The sequence below is a fragment of the Salmo salar genome, chromosome 21 (genome assembly GCF_965601325.2).
Source record: "Salmo salar chromosome 21, fSalSal1, whole genome shotgun sequence".
Taxonomy (NCBI): domain Eukaryota; kingdom Metazoa; phylum Chordata; class Actinopteri; order Salmoniformes; family Salmonidae; genus Salmo; species Salmo salar.
This window is the reverse complement of record NC_138311.1, coordinates 22,046,470-22,067,961: the sequence shown is the minus strand read 5'-3', so window position 1 is coordinate 22,067,961 and position 21,492 is coordinate 22,046,470. Positions and strand designations below refer to the sequence as shown.

At 42.0% G+C, this 21,492-nt stretch overlaps 1 protein-coding gene across 3 annotated transcripts in view; it reads left to right on the top strand.

Annotated features, from left to right (window-relative positions):
* The window catches only part of slc4a3 (solute carrier family 4 member 3), a 124,486-nt gene that overhangs the window by 62,668 nt on the left and 40,326 nt on the right, over positions 1–21,492 (top strand). For all 3 annotated transcript variants that reach the window (XR_001323203.3, XM_014164421.3, XM_045704527.2), the window contains exons 3-6: positions 1,762–1,915; positions 2,874–3,133; positions 3,724–3,932; positions 12,692–12,903. Coding sequence is in view for 2 of the 3 variants with exons in the window: in XM_014164421.3 (XP_014019896.1) it covers positions 1,762–1,915; positions 2,874–3,133; positions 3,724–3,932; positions 12,692–12,903 (835 nt within the window). In the remaining variant the exon portion in view is untranslated. The remainder of the gene's footprint in view (positions 1–1,761; positions 1,916–2,873; positions 3,134–3,723; positions 3,933–12,691; positions 12,904–21,492) is intronic.

Below are 21,492 nucleotides of genomic sequence, written 5' to 3'. Positions count from 1 at the left end.
TTGTTATGCGGTTCAAAGCAGCACTGACGGATGTGTTGACAGTAACTGCATCTGAGTTTTTAATGACCCTTCCCCCCTTTTGTTCCATGCTATCTGAAGATACAGCTAGCCAGTCACTAGCCTGCACCAGACATAGATGAAAGGGGAAACACATATGTATCTTTGCCATAGATGAATAGGGTCAACTTTTAATTATATTTGCTAACACCTTACAGTCAAACGTTGGCACCAATAGAGTAGCTATCTAGCTATATAAACCATGCCCCACTGCAAACACGCCTTCGCTGATATTGGTTAAAAGGCAGTACTTTTAATTAGGTACGGGAATATCATGTTACCATTGGTGTATTAAGATGAGAGTTAAGGTGATGTCACCTTGTCCCCTTAATAATGAATCCAAGTGTTTGACATGGGCGAGGGGACCAATAACTTTATGATCAAACTTTATCAATGTAGAAGGAACAGTCATTTTTCTTACTTTGATCTGGTTTCCTTCAAACATCATCCAATTTCAGGAAATACTTAATTTTGACTCTTTATGACCTTTAAAAAAAGTACATTTGAATGAAAACATATTCACTCAGGAGCTCACTTGGTGAACTCCAAAGGACTGAAATTGGATGAATGCAACAAGCATGTCTTTGTCACTAACAAATTCAGTCATGGGTGGTAACTCTACAATTAATTCAAAGGCAAGGCACTCTGGGAAGTAAGGCTTTACACAAAGCAGTGTGTTAGTGGGGCCCTTTCCGGCAGTCATATTACCTAGTGGCCTCGAGTGGAAAGGTATTCATATTTTTCATATTTTCATAATTAATAAACATTTATTAACGCCGAAAACCTGGTGTTTCTATGTAAAACGGTTATGTTAGATTTCAGTCTTCTGTGATGTACTATATATAAAGTGTAATATTGGGATGCAAAATCAAAATTGAATACATTTCAATTCTATATCTGACACAGTAAAAGTGTCTTCTTTTTTTGTAAGCCCATTAGCGACAGTAATGTGTTATTACAGTTTTTATTTGAGCTTTATTTAACCAGGCATGTCAATTAAGAACAATTTCTTATCTACAATGATGGCCTACCAAAACGCGAAAGGTCTCCTGCGGGGATGGTGGCTTTAAAAATAAATTGAATAAAAATATAGGACAAAACACACATCACGACATGAGAGACAACACAACACTACATAAAGAGAGACCTAAGACGATAACATAAACATGGCAGCAGCACATGACAACACAGCATGGTAGCAACACAACATGACAACAATGAAAAAGTGTTAGTAGAGTGCCCAGCAGTGCATTAGGCTAGCCTCACCCTCTCTCAGCGTTCTGCTGCATCGATCCGCTGCACGTGAGTAGATTGGCTAATGACAGGTCCCCCTGTGTATATATAGTACTAAGGAGCGGACATTGATACTGTCTATCAACGTATGTTGGTTTCTCTTATCTGGTACAGTTGGTCATGCTACTGTTAGACCTTTACCTCTCCTATCACTTACCCTACACACATGCACATACACACACAAACACATATGGTGAATGGACTGCACTGTCTGTGACCACTCACTGACACACTGAAAGTTGGTTTATTTAGGTAACTATTGTAATACATTGGAGTAATTACATACATAGGAACTTGATTGATGTAGCTTGACTATAAACCACTTGTTAACTGCAGAATTTCTGACATTGACAACATATACACAAACTCCCCTATTCTCTCTCTCTCTCTCTCTACCTCTCTCTACTACAGGAGGAGGAGGATGAGGAAGGTTCCACAGAGGAGCAGGAAGAGGAGGACTGGGAGAAGGCATTATCAGTGGAGAGGTTCGGGGACATCATCACTGAGTCCGTGTTCAGCAGCGGAGAAAAAATGGGCCGCAACTACAACGAAAAGGATTTCGAGTGTAAGCCCTTTCACCAATCTGTAGACTTCTATACCGGTATGCTTTTGTAGAACTCAGGGAAAAAGTTCCCAGGATGTCTGCATTTTAACAGTTTTTGCTAACATAAATCAGTGTTGGGGTTCCTTAAGCCTGCCAGTATAATGCTTTTGGAAAGAGCTTGATATCGGCAGTCCTCATCCTAGTAAAGTTGTCAGTTGGACTACTGTCATCACCACTATAGATGGCAAGCAAATGAAACAATATTTGGACATAGTGTAGCTTATCCCCTAAAGTACGCTTGTTAACTTGCCATATTGTAGTGATCCGTTAATAGCTAGCTAGCCAATTTGACATGGTCCATCAATCAATGTAGCCTATATCATGCCTGTCAGCAGCAATCATAATTAAACACTCTTAAAAAAACAATGTTGATAAGGGGATCATGTTACTTAACTGCGCTAGTTAGAGAAAAAATGCACATTTGGTCTACTTAACACTAAATGTTCAGCCAACTGTACAACGTTTCTACCTGTAGCTTGCAAATTAAACATCAACTAACAGTACCACAGCAAATACGCCCTAGGTGCATACACCGACACACAAGCATGCAGTTACTTGCTGTATAACTGATGATAGAGCTAAATGTGAGCAAAGGTTTTGCATGGAATAATCTGAAATCTGTAGGTCTGACTTTGCTCTTCAAGAGGTGATGACATTACAATCAAATAGTTAACATTTATTTAACAATCCCTTGAAAACGGCACGCAGTTGTCAATGGTTTTAGCGAAGCTCTGGATCTGCTTGCCCCACAGCAGGCAAATCGAACACTCTACACCATATTGTGACGTTTTATTGAAAACAACCTGTAAGATGTTATAAAGGGGCTGTACATACTCATGGCACTTCTTACAAATACAATGCACTATGCCGGCATGCTTTGCCATCATTTTCACTTAAACTCCTACTTTCCCTTTCACAGATCATCGGCACACCTTTCACCACACCCACCACCCCCTGTCCACCCACCTGCCACCGCCCCAGCGCCTACGCAAGCGGGTGCTCAGCACAGACAGCGACCGCCGGCGCAAGAAGAAACGAAAGAAAAAAAAGACCTCCATGCCGCCCTCGGAGGTCACGCCCACCATCCATGAGGTAGATGAGGAGGAGGAGGCGGAGTCTGAGACAGAGGAGCGGGACCAAGTGGCCACGCCCACTGAGCAGCCTGACAACCAACCACAGGTAATTTAACAAAGAAAGTTGGGATAATGTCTGACGGCCAATCAGAATGCCTGCACAGCAAATTCCCCAGTGTTGATTTAACACTGGATAATTTGCTGTGTGTTATTGTTTTGTATCCTTTATTCTTTATACAGTGCGCTACAATGTTTTGAGTGTTGCAAGTAGAAGTCTAGTATATTAATTTGTTATATATTCATTCAGTATATTCATTTCAAAGACACTCCAGAGAAAAATGTCCGTCACGCTCTACATGTGATGTGTGAAGTTGGCTGGGAATTTTGGTCTACTGTGTAATATGAGACCTTTAATAAAAAGCGGGCAGTAGCTGACACAGGAAAGATGAAGATCTGCCAAGTACTAGTCTAACAGGTGCCCTAGAGAGAGAGAGAGAGAGATAGAGAGGGAGAGTTAGGAGTCCTATGTTCGACACCTTGATCGCCTGACTGGGACAGGACAGCACCTGACTTGAACTGACACTCACAGTCCAGGCACTTAAACTCAATCAACTGGCCTTTAGATTGAACCTTCAGATGAAGCTGTTAGGGATTCCTTGTACTAGGACCACTGTAACCAACTACGTCTCCTCTCAGTTTAGCTTGGGGAGTGAGGAGGACTTGGAACCGGCTCTCCCTTTCACTTCCTTCCACATGGAGAGCGAACAACAACATCTGCCGCCAGAGAAAGCCACACTGGCCACGGCAGAGGAGGTGTTGGTGGAGGAGGAAGAGGAGGAGGAGCAGCAACAGGAGGTTCGGGAGCAACCGGAGGATGAGGAAGGTGATGAAGAGTCCAACAACAGGTGGGCCCAGTAGCTAGCAAGACAATAGACAGTATATTGGCTGTGGTGTGAAACAATTAGTAATTTCAAATCAGGCAATTGTATTGTTCACTACGATATCCAGTAATAATCCAACACTTCATATTTTGTTAACACACCTCGCCGTAAGGCACGAGGTGAAACTAGGATGTTACTAACTAGATTATATGCATAATAAATTATACATTAAGAAATCGCAAAACTGAAGTGCACTAAAATAGTACAGTGCCTACAATATTTGTTTTGTGTGACAGAGGTCCGTACTCAACATTTTAAGATGTTTAAAGATCTCATCAAACAATGCAAATACCAGCTCGTCCTACAATGCTATTAATTTTGTACACTTCAAAACAGTCAATGCTCATTATGCCCAAATCCAGTAGATTTCTGTTTTTAAGTGAACATCTAAAAACATCAAAGCATTTACAGTGCCTTGCAAAAGTATTCAGACCCCTTGGATTTCTTCAATCAATCAATCAAACATATTTTTAAAGCCCTTTTTACATCAGCAGATGTCACAAAGTGCTATACAGAAACCCAGCCTAAAACCCCCAACAGCGAGCAATACAGATGTAGAACCACTGTGGCTAGGAAAAACTCCCTAGAAAGGGAGGAACCATGCTTTGGGTGGTGGCCAGACCTCTTCTGGCTGTGCTGGGTGGAGGTACATGGCCATTAAGGCCAGATTGTTCTTCAAGATGTTCAAACGTTCATAGATGACCAGCAGAGTGAAATAATAATCACAGTGGTTGTAGATGGTGCAACAGGTCAGTACATCAGGACTAAACATAGGAGGGCCAAGCACAGGAAGTAGCTCTTTCAGTAGTTCAGTTGGAATAGAGTCCAGTATGCAGCTTGAGGGTTGAGGCCATGACTATTTTCATTAATGTGTCATGAGATACAGGATTCAAAAACTTGAGTGTCTCCATCGATCCTAGGTCCTGGCACTTCTGTGCTGACTCAGGACAACTGAACTTTGGAGAAATACACAGATTCAAAGAGGAGTCCGTAATTAGCTTTCTAATGATCATGACATTTCTAATGATAATGAAGTTCATTGAAGAAGTTCATGAATTCATCACTGCTGAAGTAAAAGCCATCCTCTGTTGTTGAATGCTGCTTTTTAGTTAGCTTTGCGACAGTATCAAAAATACATTTTAGATTGTTCTTATTCTCCTCAATTAGGTTGGAAAAAATAGGATGACCGAGCAGCAGTGAGGGCTCTTCGATATTGCACGGTTCTGTCTTTCCAAGCTAGTCGAAGACTTCCAATTTAGTGGAGTGCCATTTTCGTTCCAATTTTCTGAAAGATTGCTTCAGGGCTCAGGTATTTTCTGTATACCAGGGAGCAAATTTCTTGTGACAAATGTTTTTTGTTTTTAGGGGTGCGACTGCATCTAGAGTATTACGCAAAGTTAAATTTAGATCCTCAGTTAGGTCATTGATCGATTTTTGTACTCTGACGTCCTTGGGTAGGTGGAGGGAGTCTGGAATGGCATCTAGGAATCTTTTGATGATCCTTGGTTGGGGTCTGAGCAGATTATTTTTTACGATTGCAAACGTAATAAGATGTTGATCCGATAGTCCAGGATTATGACAAAACCCACGGAGTTGATGATGGCCCCGAAAGCCTTTTGGAGTGGGTCTGTGGACTTTTCAATGTGAATATTAAAGTCATCAAAAATTGGAATATTATCTGCCATGACTACACAAGGTCAATAGGATTCCAAGGAACTCAGTGAGGAATGTTGTATACGGCCCAGGTGGCCTGTAAACAGTAGCTATAAAAAGTGATTGAGTAGGCTGCATAGATTTCATGACTAGATTCTGAAAAGATGATGTTTTTTTTGTTTTTTTGCTGTCGTAAATGTTAACACCTCCACCTTTGCAGGATGCGCGGGGGATATGGTCACTAGTGTAACCAGGAGGAGAGGCCTCATTTAACACAGTAAATTCATCAGGCTTGAGACATGTTTCAGTCAGGCCAATCACATCAATATTAGTTAATTGACTATGACTGCCTTGGAAGTGAGGGATCTAACATTATGTAGCCCTATTTTGAGATGTGAGATATCACAATCTCTTTCAATAATTACAGGAATGGAGGAGGTCTTTATTCTAAACATCGCCATGTTTAGTTTTGCTCAACCTATATTGAGGCACAGACAGTCTCAATGGGGATAGCTAAGCTGACTACACTGACTGTGCTAGTGGCAGACTCCACTAAGCTGGCAGGCTGGCTAAAAGCCTGGCCTGCACCCTATCTCATTGGGGAGCGAGAGGAGTTAGAGCCCTGTCTATGTTGATAGATAAGATGAGAGCACCCCTCCATCCAGGATGGAGTCCGTCACTCCTCATCAGGCCAGTCTTGGTCCTGTTTGTGGTGAGTCCCAGAAAGAGGGCCAATTATCTACAAATTCTATCTTTTGGGAGGGGCAGAAAACAGTTTTCAACCAGCGATTGAGTTGTGAGACTGCTGTGGAGCTCATCACTCCCCCTAACTGGGAGGGGGCCAGAGACAATTACTCGATGCGGACACATCTTTCTAGCTAATTTACAAGCTGAAGCTATGTTGAGCTTGGTGACCTCTGACTGTTTCATCCCAACATTGTTGGTGCCAACGTGGAAAGCAATATCCCTATATTCTCTACACTCGCCAGTTTTAGCCTTAGCCAGCACCATCTTCAGATTAGCCTTTACATCGGTAGCCCTGCCCTCTGGTAAACACAGTGTATGGCTGGATATTGCCAATGACTAGGGTTTTCAATTTGTCAGAGTGAATGGTGGGAGGCTTCGGCGGCTCAGACCCCGTAATGGGTGGAGGAGAGACCTGAGAAGGCGCGGCCTCTGACTCAGACTTGTTGCTTAATGGGGAGGTTGAAAGTTTGTTGGCTGAATGAGCGACACCGGTTGAGCATGCCAACACCATTTCTTTGCAGAAGCCTTGAGAAATTTGTTCGGCTGCAGGGACTGTGCAGGGGGATGTCTACTACTATCTGTACTTACTGGTGGCACAAACACTGTTTCATCCTTTCCTACACTTACAGTTGGGGGGAAAAAGTATTTGATCCCCTGCTGATTTTGTACGTTTGCCCACTGACAAAGAAAGGATCAGTCTATAATTTTAATGGTAAGTTTATTTGAACAGTGAGAGACAGAATAACAACAAAAATATCCAGAAAAACACATGTCAAAACTTGTATAAATTGATTTGCATTTTAATGAGGGAAATAAGTATTTGACCCCCTCTCAATCAGAAAGATTTCTGGCTCCCAGGTGTCTTTTATAGAGGTAACGAGCTGAGATTAGGAGCACACTCTTAAAGGGAGTGCTCCTAACCACAGCTTGTTACCTGTAAAAAAGACACCTGTCCACAGAAGCAATCAATCAATCAGATTCCAAACTCTCCACCATGGCCAAGACCAAAGAGCTCTCCAAGGATGTCAGGGACAAGATTGTAGACCTACACAAGGCTGGAATGGGCTACAAGACCATCGCCAAGCAGCTTGGTGAGAAGGTGACAACATTTGGTGCGATTATTCGCAAATGGAAGAAACACAAAAGAACTGTCATTATCCCTCGGCCTGGGGCTCCATGCAAGATCTCAGCTCGTGGAGTTGCAATGACCATGAGAATGGTGAGGAATCAGCCCAGAACTACACGGGAGGATCTTGTCAATGATCTCAAGGCAGCTGGGAGCATAATCACCAAGAAAACAATTGGTAACACACTACGCCGTGAAGGACTGAAATCCTGCAGCGCCCGCAAGGTCCCCCTGCTCAAGAATACATATACAGGCCCATCTGAAGTCTGCCAATGAACATCTGAATGACTCAGAGGACAACTGGTGAAAGTGTTGTGGTCAGATGAGACCAAAATGGAGCTCTTTGACATCAACTCAACTCATCGTGTTTGGAGGAGGAGGAATGCTGCCTATGACCCCAAGAACACCATCTTCACCGTCAAACATGGAGGTGGAAACATTATGCTTTGGGGGTGTTTTTCTGCTAAGGGGACAGGACAACTTCACCGCATCAAAGGGACGATGGACGGGACCATGTACCGTCAAATCTTGGGTGAAAACGTCCTTCCCTCAGCCAGGGCATTGAAAATGGCTCGTGGATGGGTATTCCAGCATGACAATGACCCAAAACACACGGCCAAGGCAACAAAGGAGAGGCTCAAGAAGAAGCACATTAAGGTCCTGGAGTGGCCTAGCCAGTCTCCAGACCTTAATCCCATAGAAACTCTGTGGAGGGAGCTGAAGGTTCGAGTTGCCAAACGTCAGCCTCGAAACCTTAATGACTTGGAGAAGATCTGCAAAGAGGAGTGGAACAAAATCCCTCCTGACATGTGTGCAAACCTGGTGGCCAACTACAAGAAACGTCTGACCTCTGTGATTGCCAACAAGGGTTTTGCCACCAAGTACTAAGTCATGTTTTGCAGAGGGGTCAAATACTTATTTCCCTCATTAAAATGCAAATCATTTTATGACATTTTTGACTGGATTTTTTTGTTGTTATTCTGTCTCTCACTGTTCAAATAAACCTACTATTAAAATTATAGACTGATCATTTCTTTGTAAGTGGGCAAACGCACAAAATCAGCAGGCGGATCAAATACTTTTTTCCCCCACTGTAAATTGCACTTGCCTAACGATTGCATCTGAAGCTGTGCTTGCAACACATCTACTCACACCATAAGGCAATAGTTACTGTGTATATTATGAGTACAGCGACTGCAATTGGATGGCATAGTGCTGATGTTAATGTTACGACTTAGCTTTTTCAGCGGGTGGAGGTCCTATAGAACCATGTCCAAATAAAGCATCCGGGGTGAAAATGTTAAAGGAAAAAAGTTGAGCGAGGAAAAAATTAAGACGTCGATAAGTGTATTAAAAGAATAAACTGAAATGTTTGGCAGATAGCCAGGTAGTAACAAACAGCACAGCAGCACGGATACAAGTCCGGAGCTAGCTGGCCGCAGAGCCTCACATTTTATTGTGTTACACAGTGGGATTAAAATTGATTTAATTGTCATTTTTTTGTCAACAATATACACAAAATATTCTGTAATGTCAGTGGAAGAAAAGTATATATTTTTTTTATTCATATTTTTTATAACTGAAATATAGTTGTTGCCTAAGTATTCAGCCTCTTTGTTTTGGCAAGCCTAAATTAGTTCATGAGTCAAATGTGGCTTAACAAATCACATAAAAAGTTACATGTTACGTTACAGCCTTATTCTAAAATGGATTAAATAAAAATAATCCTCATCAATCTACACACAATACCCCATAGTGACAAAGCGAAAACAGATTTCTAGACATTTTTGCAAATGTATTACAAATAACAATCAGAAATACCTTATTTGCAGAAATAGTCATACCCTTTTGCTATGAGACTCTAAATTGAGCTCAGGTGCATCCTGTTTCTATTGATTAACCTTGAGATGTTTCTACAACTTGATTGGAGTCCATCTGTGGTAAATTCAATTGATTGGAAATGATTTGGAAAGGCACACACCTATCTATATAAGGTCCCACAGTTGACAGTACATGTCAGAGCAAAAAACAAGCCATGAGGTCGAAGGAATTGTCTGTAGAGCTCTGAGACAGGATTAGGTCGAGGCACAGATCTGGGGAAGGGTACCAAAAACATTTCTGCAGCATTGAAGGTCTCCAAGAACACAGTGGCCTCCATCATTCTTAAGTGGAAGAAGTTTGGAACCACCGAGACTTCCTAGATCTGACTGCCTGGCCAAACTGAGCAATCTAGGTAGAAGTGCCTTGGTCAGGAAGGTGACCAACACTCCGATGGTTACGCTGACAGAGCTCTAGAGTTCTTCTGTGGAGATGGGAGAACCTTCCAGAAGGACAACCATCTCTGCAGCATTCCACCAATTAGGCCTTTATCATAGACTTGCCAGACAGAAGCCACTCCTCAGCCCGCTTGGAGTTTGCCAAAAGGCACCTAATGACTTTTAGACTATGAGAAACAAGATTCTATGGTCTGATGAAACCAAGATTGAACTCTTTGGCCTGAATGCCAAGCGACACATCTGGAGGAAACCTGCCACCATCCCTACGGTGAAGCATGGTGGTGGCAGCATTATGCTGTGGGGATGTTTTTCTATGGCAGGAACTGGAAGAGTATTCAGGTTTGAGGCACAGATGAATGGAGCAAAGTACAGAGAGATCTTTGATGAAAACCTGCTCCAGAGCACTCAGGACCTCAGACTCGGGCGAAGGTTCATCTTCCAACTGGACAACAACCCTAAGCACACAGCCAAGACAATGCAGGAGTGGCTTCGGGATAGGTCTCTGAATGTCCTTGAGTGGCTCAGCCAGAGCCCGGACTTGAACCCGATCGAACATCTCTGGAGAGACCTGAAAATAGCTGTGCAGCAACACTCCCCATCCAACCTGACAGAGCTTGAGAGGATCTGCAGCGAAGAATGGGAGAAACTCCCCAAATACAGGTGTGCCAAGCTTGTAGTGTCATACCCAAGAAGACTCGAGGCTGTAATCGCTGCCAAATATGCTTCAACAAAAATACTGAGTAAAGGGTCTGAATACTTATGTAAATGTGATATTTTAGTTTTAAAGTTTTTAATAAATGTGCTAACATTTCTAAAAACCTGTTTTTGGTTTGTCATTATGGGGTATTGTGTGTAGATTGATGAGGGGGAAAAACAATTTAATACATTTTAGAATAAGGCTGTAATCTAACAATGTGGAAAAGTCAAGGGGTCTGAATACTTTCTGGAGGCACTGTAAGGTCCCTCAGTCAAGCATTTAATTTCAAGCACAGATTCAACTACAAAGACCAGGGTGCTTTTCAAATGCCTCATAAAAAAGGGCAGTGATTGGTTGATGGCTAACAATAACAAATCCGACATGAATATCTTTAATCTTCATGGTTTAGTTAATAATTACGCTGTGCAGTATGTATTAAACCACCAAGACACCTCAAAGATATTGTCGTCCTTCTGAACTGAGCTGCAGGACAGGAATTAAACTGCTCAGGGATGTTACAATGAGGCCATTGGTGATTGTAGGGCAGCTACAGAGTTCAATAGCTGTGATGGGAGAGATCTGAGGATGGATCAACAGCATTGTAGTGACTCCACAATTATGACCTAAATGAAGTTAAACAATGAACACAAATATACAAATGGAATAAATGTTTTGGCCTATATTCAAAGCCCTATGTTTGGGGCAAATCTAACACACCACTGAGACACTGCCTCCTTATTTTCAAGCATGGTGGTGGCTGCATCATGATATGGGTATGCTTGTCATCGGCGAATACTTGGGAGTTTTTCAGGATTTGGCTCAGCACAGACAAAATCCTCGAGCAAAACCTGCTTCAGTCTGCTTTAAACCAGACACTGGGAGATTAATTTACCTTTCAGAAGGACAATAACCTACAACAGAAGGACAAATATACACTGGAGTTGCTTACCAAGAAGACAGTGAATAAGAACCAAGAAGACAGAGGCCAAGTTACAGTTTTGACTTAAATCTGCTTGACAACCTATGGTAAGACTTGAAAATTGCTGTACAGCCATGATCCCCAACATCTTGAAAGACCTTGAATAATTTGGAATAGCATAATAGGCAAATATTGCACAATCCATGTGTGCAAAGCTCTTTGAGAGTTACCCAAGAAGACTCACAGAAGACTTGCTGCCAAAGGTGTTTCTAATATGTATGCACCCAGGGAATTGAATAATTATGCAACTAATTAATTTTTTGTTACATTTTTTTTAAATAAATATTTTTTTCTTCCACTTTGACATTACAGAGTATTTGGTGTAAATTGTTGATAAAAAAATATTTAATAATACCACTTTGCAACACAAGAAACTGAAAAAATCGAAGGGGTCTGAATACTTTTGCAAGGCACACACTGTATGTGTCTCAAATGGCCAAAGTGTGCCTGTCACAATCATGTCTCGGGGGGCACGTACCCTAGATATGATCTGTACTGTATGAGTAAACGCATCTGGCTCATAAACACAAACAGCTATGAGAATATGAATTATTTGGTAATGGTTTGAATAATGTATGGAAGCATCCTGGGAGGTGGAACTGTGTGGAGCCCAGGATCATATTCATTAGGGCACAACGTAGCAAAACATTTTGCAACAGAAAAGAAACATGAGCATTTTTTATTGTAAATTTGTTTTTCTTCCATTTGGAGCCTAATGAACACAAACCAGTTATTGTCTCTCCCCTCTACAGGGCGGTTAATCTCACTGATTTATTATTGCTGCAGTGAACAAGAAACGTAGTAACAATGTCATGTACTGTTATGCTATCGTTGCCTGAGTGAAAGCAGCCAAAGACTCACCCTGTGAGGAAGCCAATGTTGTGGTGAAGATATTGTGGTGCTGTGCTGTGTTCTGGCGCCCTCTGTTGCAAGATGGACTACACTACGTCCAACAATCTGACCGCTCCCAGATGATTTATACTGTGTGTGCGTGTGCCAGTCAAGATGTTTGCTTGAGCTCATGTTAATTTTTGAAGAAGAAAAAGTAGAAAGTAGATACTCTAGTTCTAATACTTTGGGATAAAAAGCACCGCTGTGTAATGGTTTATGGCTGTTTGTCCTTCATGATAGTTGATGCAATGGATTACAGATTACCTGACATACTTCTAAAGCAAATGTTGGAAGAATCTCTACGATGGATTTTCACACATACTCAAGTGAACCCCACTGTCCTCCCCTCCCCAGGTGCCCCCCCTCTGTGGACCCCCCTAGCGTGACCCCCTGCGGCTGGTTCAGGAGGAATCCCCTCCACCCTGCACCGAGGACCAGTTACGACCTGCGGGAGCGCATCTGCATCGGCAGTATGACGACCATGGAAACAGCTGTGTACCAGAAGGTGCCCACTGACGACGCTGAGGCTGAGATGCTGGCTAGCGCTGATCTGGACGACATGAAAAGTAAGACACACACACACACACACACACACACACACACACACATACTTAAACAGAGAGAATGGACCAGTCCCCAAATCAACCACTCTAGCCAACCATCGTGCTGGAGAGCTGACCCCCAGCAGCCCTAATCAGACACACCTGATTCTACTAATCTGCTGCTTCTCGGTACCTTGATTGGCTGAATCGGGTGTATTTATGTAGGGCTGGAACAAAAGCCTGCACACCAGCTCCTGGAGGAGGGTTGACCACCCATGCATGGCTTAGCCCCTGTTTTCTGAAAGGCATACCATTTTTTGTTTGTGCTGGTTCAAATTAACCTAGGCCATACCTTGCGACTTTACCCAAACTCTCAGTTCCAGAATCGGCACCTTGACGGACAGGGAGGACAAAACCCAGTCAGCATCCTTCATACCTCACAAAAACAGGTTGCTCCATGCTCCAGTTGCCTTCCCAGTTGTTCTGCGGTGGAAGATTGAAGGGATAAAAGTACAGGGATAAAATATCAATCATAAATCACTTATCCCACACACAGCATGATGTACTAATGCCACAGTACACAAAAATAAAATGCTGGGTTAAAAACAGCCCACTGTTGTAACGTAACAAAATGTGGAAAAAGTCAAGGGGTCTGAATACTTTCCGAATGCACAGTATTTATGACAAGGGGGATTGAGGAGATAATAGACATTGTGTAACCTTATATTGCTGAATAGAATATCCCCAAAACATTGTGAGAAATTAATATAGGCTATATAGTGGTTTGGGCTAATGTGAAAACATAAACCAACAAATGGTCCGCTCATAGAAGTTTATGATAAGTGATAATTCATTAAAGTAAAGTTTAGCTACTTACCAGTTGGATAACTGTCCATTTGGTGAAGCAGGAACAGGTTTGTGTCTCCAATTCCTTTCTGGAATATGGAAAATGTTTCCAGGACACCAGAGTTTTTGTTGGCAGCAAAATCCCTGTGGTCGCAAGAGCAAACGAACTGCTCCTCATCATCAATAAGTTACTCCATGTCTGTAACAATTGTAGTCACATATTAGAATTCCCTGCAGCACAAACATTCCTCATTTGTAGGCATTGGAGCGCAATTGCCACAACTGTACCACCAGTCTGTGTTGATGCTGGGGATGGGTTGGGGCTCCAGACCAATAGCTCACATAGAACAGATCTACCTTTTCTTAGACTTGCTTTCAATGAGAATGACAGATCTCTAACTCACATTTCTATGTGAATTTTGTTGGGTTGCCCAAAAAGTTACATATTGCTGCTTTCAGAATCCTCACTACTTCTACTTTTTTTTATCAGTGACATCAAACTCCATATAAGGGCATATCGTGACGTTTCCCCCACGAGGTCACTCATGCAGTTGTTACCCATCTCTGCTGTTGTGGTAGTTGGTGACATAAAATAATGATATGAAATAACACAAATATTTTAGGTGGAAAAGTGCACATTTCCTGACTTAAAACTGATACAAAATAGCTCATTCGGACGTACGCTTTCAATAAGACAATTAATTTATCCACAGTTCGCAGATTTGTGAATCATGCATTCACTGACAACGGAGAAGACTGAGGCCTGCATCCAGCAACTTCACGAGTCACGTGATCTGTTTTTGCAGCTGTCTCTCAGTTCTGCAGTCCAGAGAGAGAGAGAGGTACTGTATTATTGTAGATCAGGGTTCATCAACTAGATTCAGCCGCGGGCAGATTTTTTCTTAAATGGAAGGCCAGGGGCCGGAACATAAATACAAATAATTTGTTGACTGCAAATTCACCGCAAGAATCCCAAATAGATATAATATTTCACTTAAACATAATCATTTCAAACCTTTTTTACATTTGTATACTATCACATATATCTCTCTATTATGCGTGGGAATATTTTGCAATATATTTCCAAAATTATAATAACTTGGGAGACAGTGGGGGAACCCTGCCGTAGAGCATATTCCTGAAGGGAAAAAGTGAAGAGAAAAATGCAATTGTAGGGCATTATTGATGTAAAAATATATTACACATCTGTCTAATAATATTATCTGTGTATTATTATTCTATTTAAGGTATGTTGTTTATATACAGTACCAGTCAAAGCTTTGGACACACCTACTCATTCAAGGGTTTTTCTTAATTTTTTACTATTTTCTACATTGTAGAATAATAGTGAAGACACCAAAACTATGAAATAACACATATGGAATCATGTAGTAACCAAAAAAGTGTTAAACAAATCTAAATATATTTTAGATTCTTCAAAGTAGCCACCCTTTACCTTGATGACAGCTTTGCGCACTCTTGGCATTCTGTCTACCAGTTTCACCTGGAATGCTTTTCTAACAGTCTTGAAGGAGTTCCCACATATGCTGAGCACTTGTTGGCTGCTTTTCTTTCACTCTGTGGTCCAACTCATCCCAAACCATCTCAATTTGGTTGCTGTGATTGTGGAGGCCTGATCATCTGATGAAGCACTCCATCGCTCTCCTTCTTGGTCAAATAACCTTTACACAGCCTGGAGGTGTGTTGGGTCATTGTCCTGTTGAAAAACAAATGATAGTCCCGCTAAGCGCAAACCAGATGGGATGGTGTATCGCCGCAGAATCCTTTGGTAGCCATGTTGGTTATGTTTCTGGAATTCTAACTAAATCACAGACAGTGTCACCAGCAAAGCACCATCACACCTCCTCCTCCATGCTTCACGGTGGGAACTACAATTGTGGAGATCATCCGTTCAAGGTTGGAACCACAAATCTCAAATTTGGACTCATCACACCAAAGGACAGATTTCCACCTGTCTAATGTCCATTGCTCATGTTTCTTGGCCCAAGAAAGTATTTTCTTATTATTGGTGTCCTTTAGTAGTGGTTTCTTTGAAGAAATTTGACCATGAAGGCCAGATTCACACAGTCTCCTCTGAACAGTTGATGTTGAGATGTGTCTGTTACTTGAACTCTGAAGCATTTATTTGGGCTGCAATTTCTGAGGCTGGTAACTCTAATGAACGTATCCTCTTCAGCAGCGGTAACTCTGTGTCTTCCTTTCCTGTGGCGGTCCTCATGAGAGCCAGTTTCATCATAGCGCTTGATGGTTTTTGCGACTGCACTTGAAGAAACCTTCAAAGTTCTTGATATTTTCCATATTGACTGACCTTCATGTCTTAAAGTAATGATGTATTGTCATTTCTCTTTGCTTATTTGAGCTGTTCTTGCTATAATATGGACTTGGTCTTTTACCAAATAGGGCTATCTTCTGTATACCCTCCCTACCTTGTCACAACACAACTGATTGGCCCAAACACATTAAGAAGGAAAGTAATTCCACAAATACATTTTTAACAAGGCACTCCTGTTAATTGAAATCCGTTCCAGGTGACTACCTCATGAAGCTGGATTGAGAGAATGCCAAGATTGTGCAAAGCTGTCATCAAGGCAAAGGGTGGCTACTTTGAAGAATCTCAAATATAAAATCAAATATATACTTTTTTGATTACTACATGATTCCATATGTGTTATTTAATAGTTTTGATGTCTTCACTATTATTCTACAATGTATAAAATAGTAAAAAAATAAAGACAAACCCTTGAATGTATATATAGAGTGAGCGACTCTCTTTATTTTTATGACAAATAAATGGGTAGCACTCCCTGGCCCATTCCACGATCCCTGGGCAATAATTAACAGAAGAGATCAGTTGCCGATTCTCCTTGACAGCAACCCTGCCCCAGGCCCTTCCTGCTTTTACCCACCCAGCAAGGGAAGCATTGACCAGATGCTCAGACCAGATGGAAATAGAACAAGAAACAGGGCACCCACTATGAAACAGACAGTCTATCAGATGTAGGCGATAGGACAGTAAGATGTCAGGCTATAGCACATATATCCTATAGCTCATATCCGTTCCACCTCCTCCCCGTCACTTTCCACTCCGACGAGTCCATATTGTCATTCAGTCACAGCACACAGCAGTATATTTGTGGTTTACAATGATAGTTTGATGTGGTACAGGGTTATGGTTTGATGTTTGATGATTGTTAACTGGCATTATGTATGGAAAGCCCTAGCATAGTTTTTTAACAGGACATAACTTTAAAACAACCAGGGTTAAAACATAGAGGATGTACTGTAGCACTGCATTTGAATCTAGTACTATAGCATTCATGATAACCGTTTGAAATGTTCACAGAGATTTGGCCTATCTTGACCATGGCACTGTGAGTTCCATTGCCCCACTGAGAGTGTACTTGTTCATTCACTGAGAGTAACATGGCTGATGTGAGTTACCAGTGACCCTGCTTGGTAATGCTAGAGAGCATAGTTGTGATATGGATTACTAGTGACTATGCTTGACAATGTTATAGAGCAGGATTGTTTTGAAGCTTCACCAACTGGTGCTTATGTTCAGAATGCCTCTAAGCAAGTGAAACACATGCGCACACACACACACACACACACACACACACACACACACACATACACTGTTAACACAGGTTTGAGGAAAGGTCAGTGTTCAGCTCAGGTACCCGTTGTGGGCGAAGAGTGGCACACCATTAGAAATAATCACAGTTTCCATGGAGACCTGTGCTGGAGACAGGCTATTGCTCCAAAGCAGAGTACCATGCTGTGTAACAGCAGTATGCCTACTGTTTGTCTGTATGTGACTGTGCCTCTGTGTCTGTGTTACGGAATTATGATTTTCTCAGCTGTGTGGATGTTTTCTGAGAGAAGAAGAGAGCCATCATTTCAATGTTTTCCTCTTGAGCCTCTGATTCAGCCTTGACTCTGCTCTTGCTGCCTGCCCTCACCCCACCAGCATGCCCCACCCCAGCCATGTGTCCATCCCAGGATCAATAGACAGCCAGCGTCAAGGAAACGGGTGAATTGGCCCAATAGATTAGAGGGAGGTCTGAAAAAAAGTGGATCAGTTTGTATCAGTATTTCCTTTTGGAATGACAGCTCGAGCCCCCTGTTACTCTTGCTGTGGGATCAGCACGGGGGGGCCTTCCGAGCTTTACACTTCTGCCTGCTCAAGCCTGCACTGCCTGAGGCTGTACCACTAACTCTACTACCGACACCACTTACACCTCCGTCTGCGCCGATGGGAGGATAGCAGCAGTGTGAAATTTCTCTTCCGCTTTTGAGGTGGATTGGGGCAAATTAGGAGGACGCTGAGAAGATAAATATCTGTTTAGTCTTTTTTTGTCTGACTTTTTCTCCCACACTTTTTTCCTCATTTCCATTCTTCGTCCTCCATAGGGTACCCTCACTTGGTAGAGTGGATTTCCAGTGACAACAGCTAGTCCAGAATAGGACCTATAGAATCAACTCTGGGGCAGCCAGCGAGAGAACGCCTGCCAAAAAACATTCAAAAACCTCCACCTGAGCCCATAGTAGTCTGCAGAGTGGACATAGTGTTTTGGTAACCAGCAGCCACTACTCCAGCTTTGCTTGTGCTCCAGCTCCTGTTTCTGACGAATAACACAGAAGACGCCCAGGCTTGGCTGACAGCTAACACCAACACCTCGGCGAGAGACGGCAGGCGAGAGATTGCCAGAACCCTGGATGAGCAGGGCGCCCACCTGGAGCAGGGTGGGGAGGAGGCACCACAGACACCGGCGCCGACCCAAGAGATGACAGACCCCATGGGGCAAGAGAACAAGGGACCACCAGCCCCCTCTTCGGAGGAGGTGATTGGAGACAAACACCCCTATTCAGAAGGGACCAACACCAAGGCAACCACCAACATTCACCGACCAGGGACATTGGACACCTCACCCCAGTGTCCCCCTGTGCTCCTCCGGCATAGCGAGGGAGCAGAGGTTGTGCGCCGCGCCTCTAAGTTCAACATGGTGCGCTTGGAGGACTTTGAGGAGTTTGTTTTTGATTTCGATGACTATGACCTGCTGGAGTCCATCCATGACCACATGGGGTCCCCTGAGAACCCAGACCCCTTGGAGCACCTCCGTAAGTACCAGGGCTCCCACCCCCCCCAAGGGAAGCAGTGTGTGGCCATGGAAGAATGGACAACACTTTACAACAAATTCCCAAGTGTTAAATTAACTCTGAAAGTGTGGACCCAGGTAGACACTGTACAGTGTTGATTTAACACACTGCTTAGTGCTTGTTGCATTCATAAATTTTCAGTCTTATGGACTTCACCGAGTGAGATCCTAAGTGAATATGTTATCATAGACATTTAATTATTTAACCCATTACAATGTATTTCATAAGCCTTACTTTAAGGGCTTACACACAAAAAACTACTGGGTTGTTTGGATGACCCAACTGCTGGGTTGCAGGCATTTTTAAAAAGAGCAAGGTTGGTTTGTTGATGCTGGGTTATTGAGATATGACCCAGCGGGTCAGATTAGAAGACTGGAGGCATGGCTTAGTAGGGGTGTGACTTTCAGGAAGTTGTTTTTGGCCACATGTGAGTGTAAATGTAATTCCGGTTCATCATTTCTGTTGAATTGTTTTTACATGTTACGGTCAAACACTGACACTTTTGAAGCTTTAATGAAGCTTACAGAAGTGTATGAGTTTGTTAAAAGTCAATGAATTAAATTAATGAAAACCCAATTGATGGTTAAATTAACTCATGTTTGGGTAATCTGAACAACACAACATGTTGAGTTATTTACAGAACCTGACACATATATGTGTAATTCCTATTGAAATCCAGCCAGCGTGGGCATAACCCATTTTTGGAACGTTTTATCACCCGCAACCTGGATTCAGAATGTCTGCCAAGGTCAGGAAGAAAGCAATATGAGACTACCTAAAGCATCTAAACTGGAACAACCATTTCAGTAATGGGTGCAATAAGTCCAAGTAACATAATTGGATTAGTTTAGAAAATATTAATAATTTATATTTGGGAAGCATATATAAATCACCTTTTCATTTGGTGATGTCTGTTAGCACCTGTTTTGAGTTAGTTCGTTAGTGGGGGTATTTAGTCTGTCTTTCTTGGTTTAGGGTTGTGCGGGATTGTTTGTGTTTGCTGTCGTGAGGTTTGGGGATTGTTTTTCTCTGCCTTGTTTGTTCTCGCAAGTACGGGTTTCCCTGGGATGTGTCCCTACTGAGTTCGGGTGTTATTTTGCCTGTTTTGGATTCCTTGTTCCTTGCCTTGTGTTCGGCACTTTTGGACTGGATATATATTAAACGTGTTTCATGTACCTTTGGTCTCCTGCGCCTGACTTCACCCCTCCTGCATTTCTAGAGTATCGTGACAGCTACGGTAGATAGCTACTCTATTGCTGCCAAAATTTGAATGTATGGTGTCAGAAAATATAATTAAAAGTTTAAACTATTCATCCACGGCAAAAGATAATTATATGTCTACCCTTTCATCTGTGTCTGGTCTTTACTAGTTACTGGCTAGCTAGGTCTTCAGCCAGCATGGAACAAAAGGGGGGAAAGGGTCATTCAAAACTCTGACGCAATTTTCGCGTCAACACATCTGTCAGTGCTGCTGTGAACTGCATCATAACAGACATGCCAAATGGGAAATGTGTTAAACAATTGGATATCATTTATGCAATTTTACTATTGTTTGAATTGCTTTGTGTATCAATGGATTTTCGTGAGATGATTTTACTGCAACGCTGCTCATTGCATCCACATTTCTTGACATAGGCAATTCAAAGAGCTGTCATCAATATAAGATCTCCGCCCACTCAACCTCTTTTCTTGCTTCCTGGTAGTTAGCCATGAGAGAGAAAATAATTTTTCCCCAAAAAATTACGTTCCTATCACCGAAAAATATTATGGGTGATATTTTAGTCATTCAAAATGATATTTTACATGGGAATCAGAAGGACTGTTTGGGACCTTTAATTTAAAACTGTTCCAGTGGTCTATACAGGTCCACACTTTCAGTGTTAATTTAACATTCAGAATTTGCTGTGTTGGTATTATGTTGACCTTGTTTTAGGTTAGGATAACTGTGTAAGGGGACAACATACTGTAACATACAGTGCCTTCGGAAAGTATTCAGACCCCTTGACTATTTCCCCGTTTTGTTAGGTTACAGCCTTATTCTAAAATTGATAAATAATTTTTTTCTCTCATCTATCTAAAAGCAATACTCCATAATGATAAAGCAAAAATATGTTTTTAGAAATGTTTGCTAATTTATATATATATATATATATATATATATATATATATATATATATATATATATATATATATAAATTAGCAAACATTTCTAAAAACATATTTTTGCTTTATCATTATGGAGTATTGTTTTTAGATAGATGAGCGAAAAAAATGATATATATATAATGATATATATAAAAAATGAAATATCACATTTACATAAGTATTCAGACCCTTACTCAGTACTTTGTTGAAGCACCTTTGGCAGCGATTACAGCCTCTGGTCTTCTTGGGTTTTACGCTACAAGCTAGGCACACCTGTATTTGGGGCGTTTCTCCCATTCTTCTCTGCAGATCCTCTCATGCTCTGTCAGGTTGGATGGGAAGCGTTGCTACACAGCTATTTTCAGGTCTCTCCAGAGATGTTGGATCCGGTTCCCAGTTGGGGCTTAAGCTGGGCCACTCAAGGACATTCAGACACTAGTC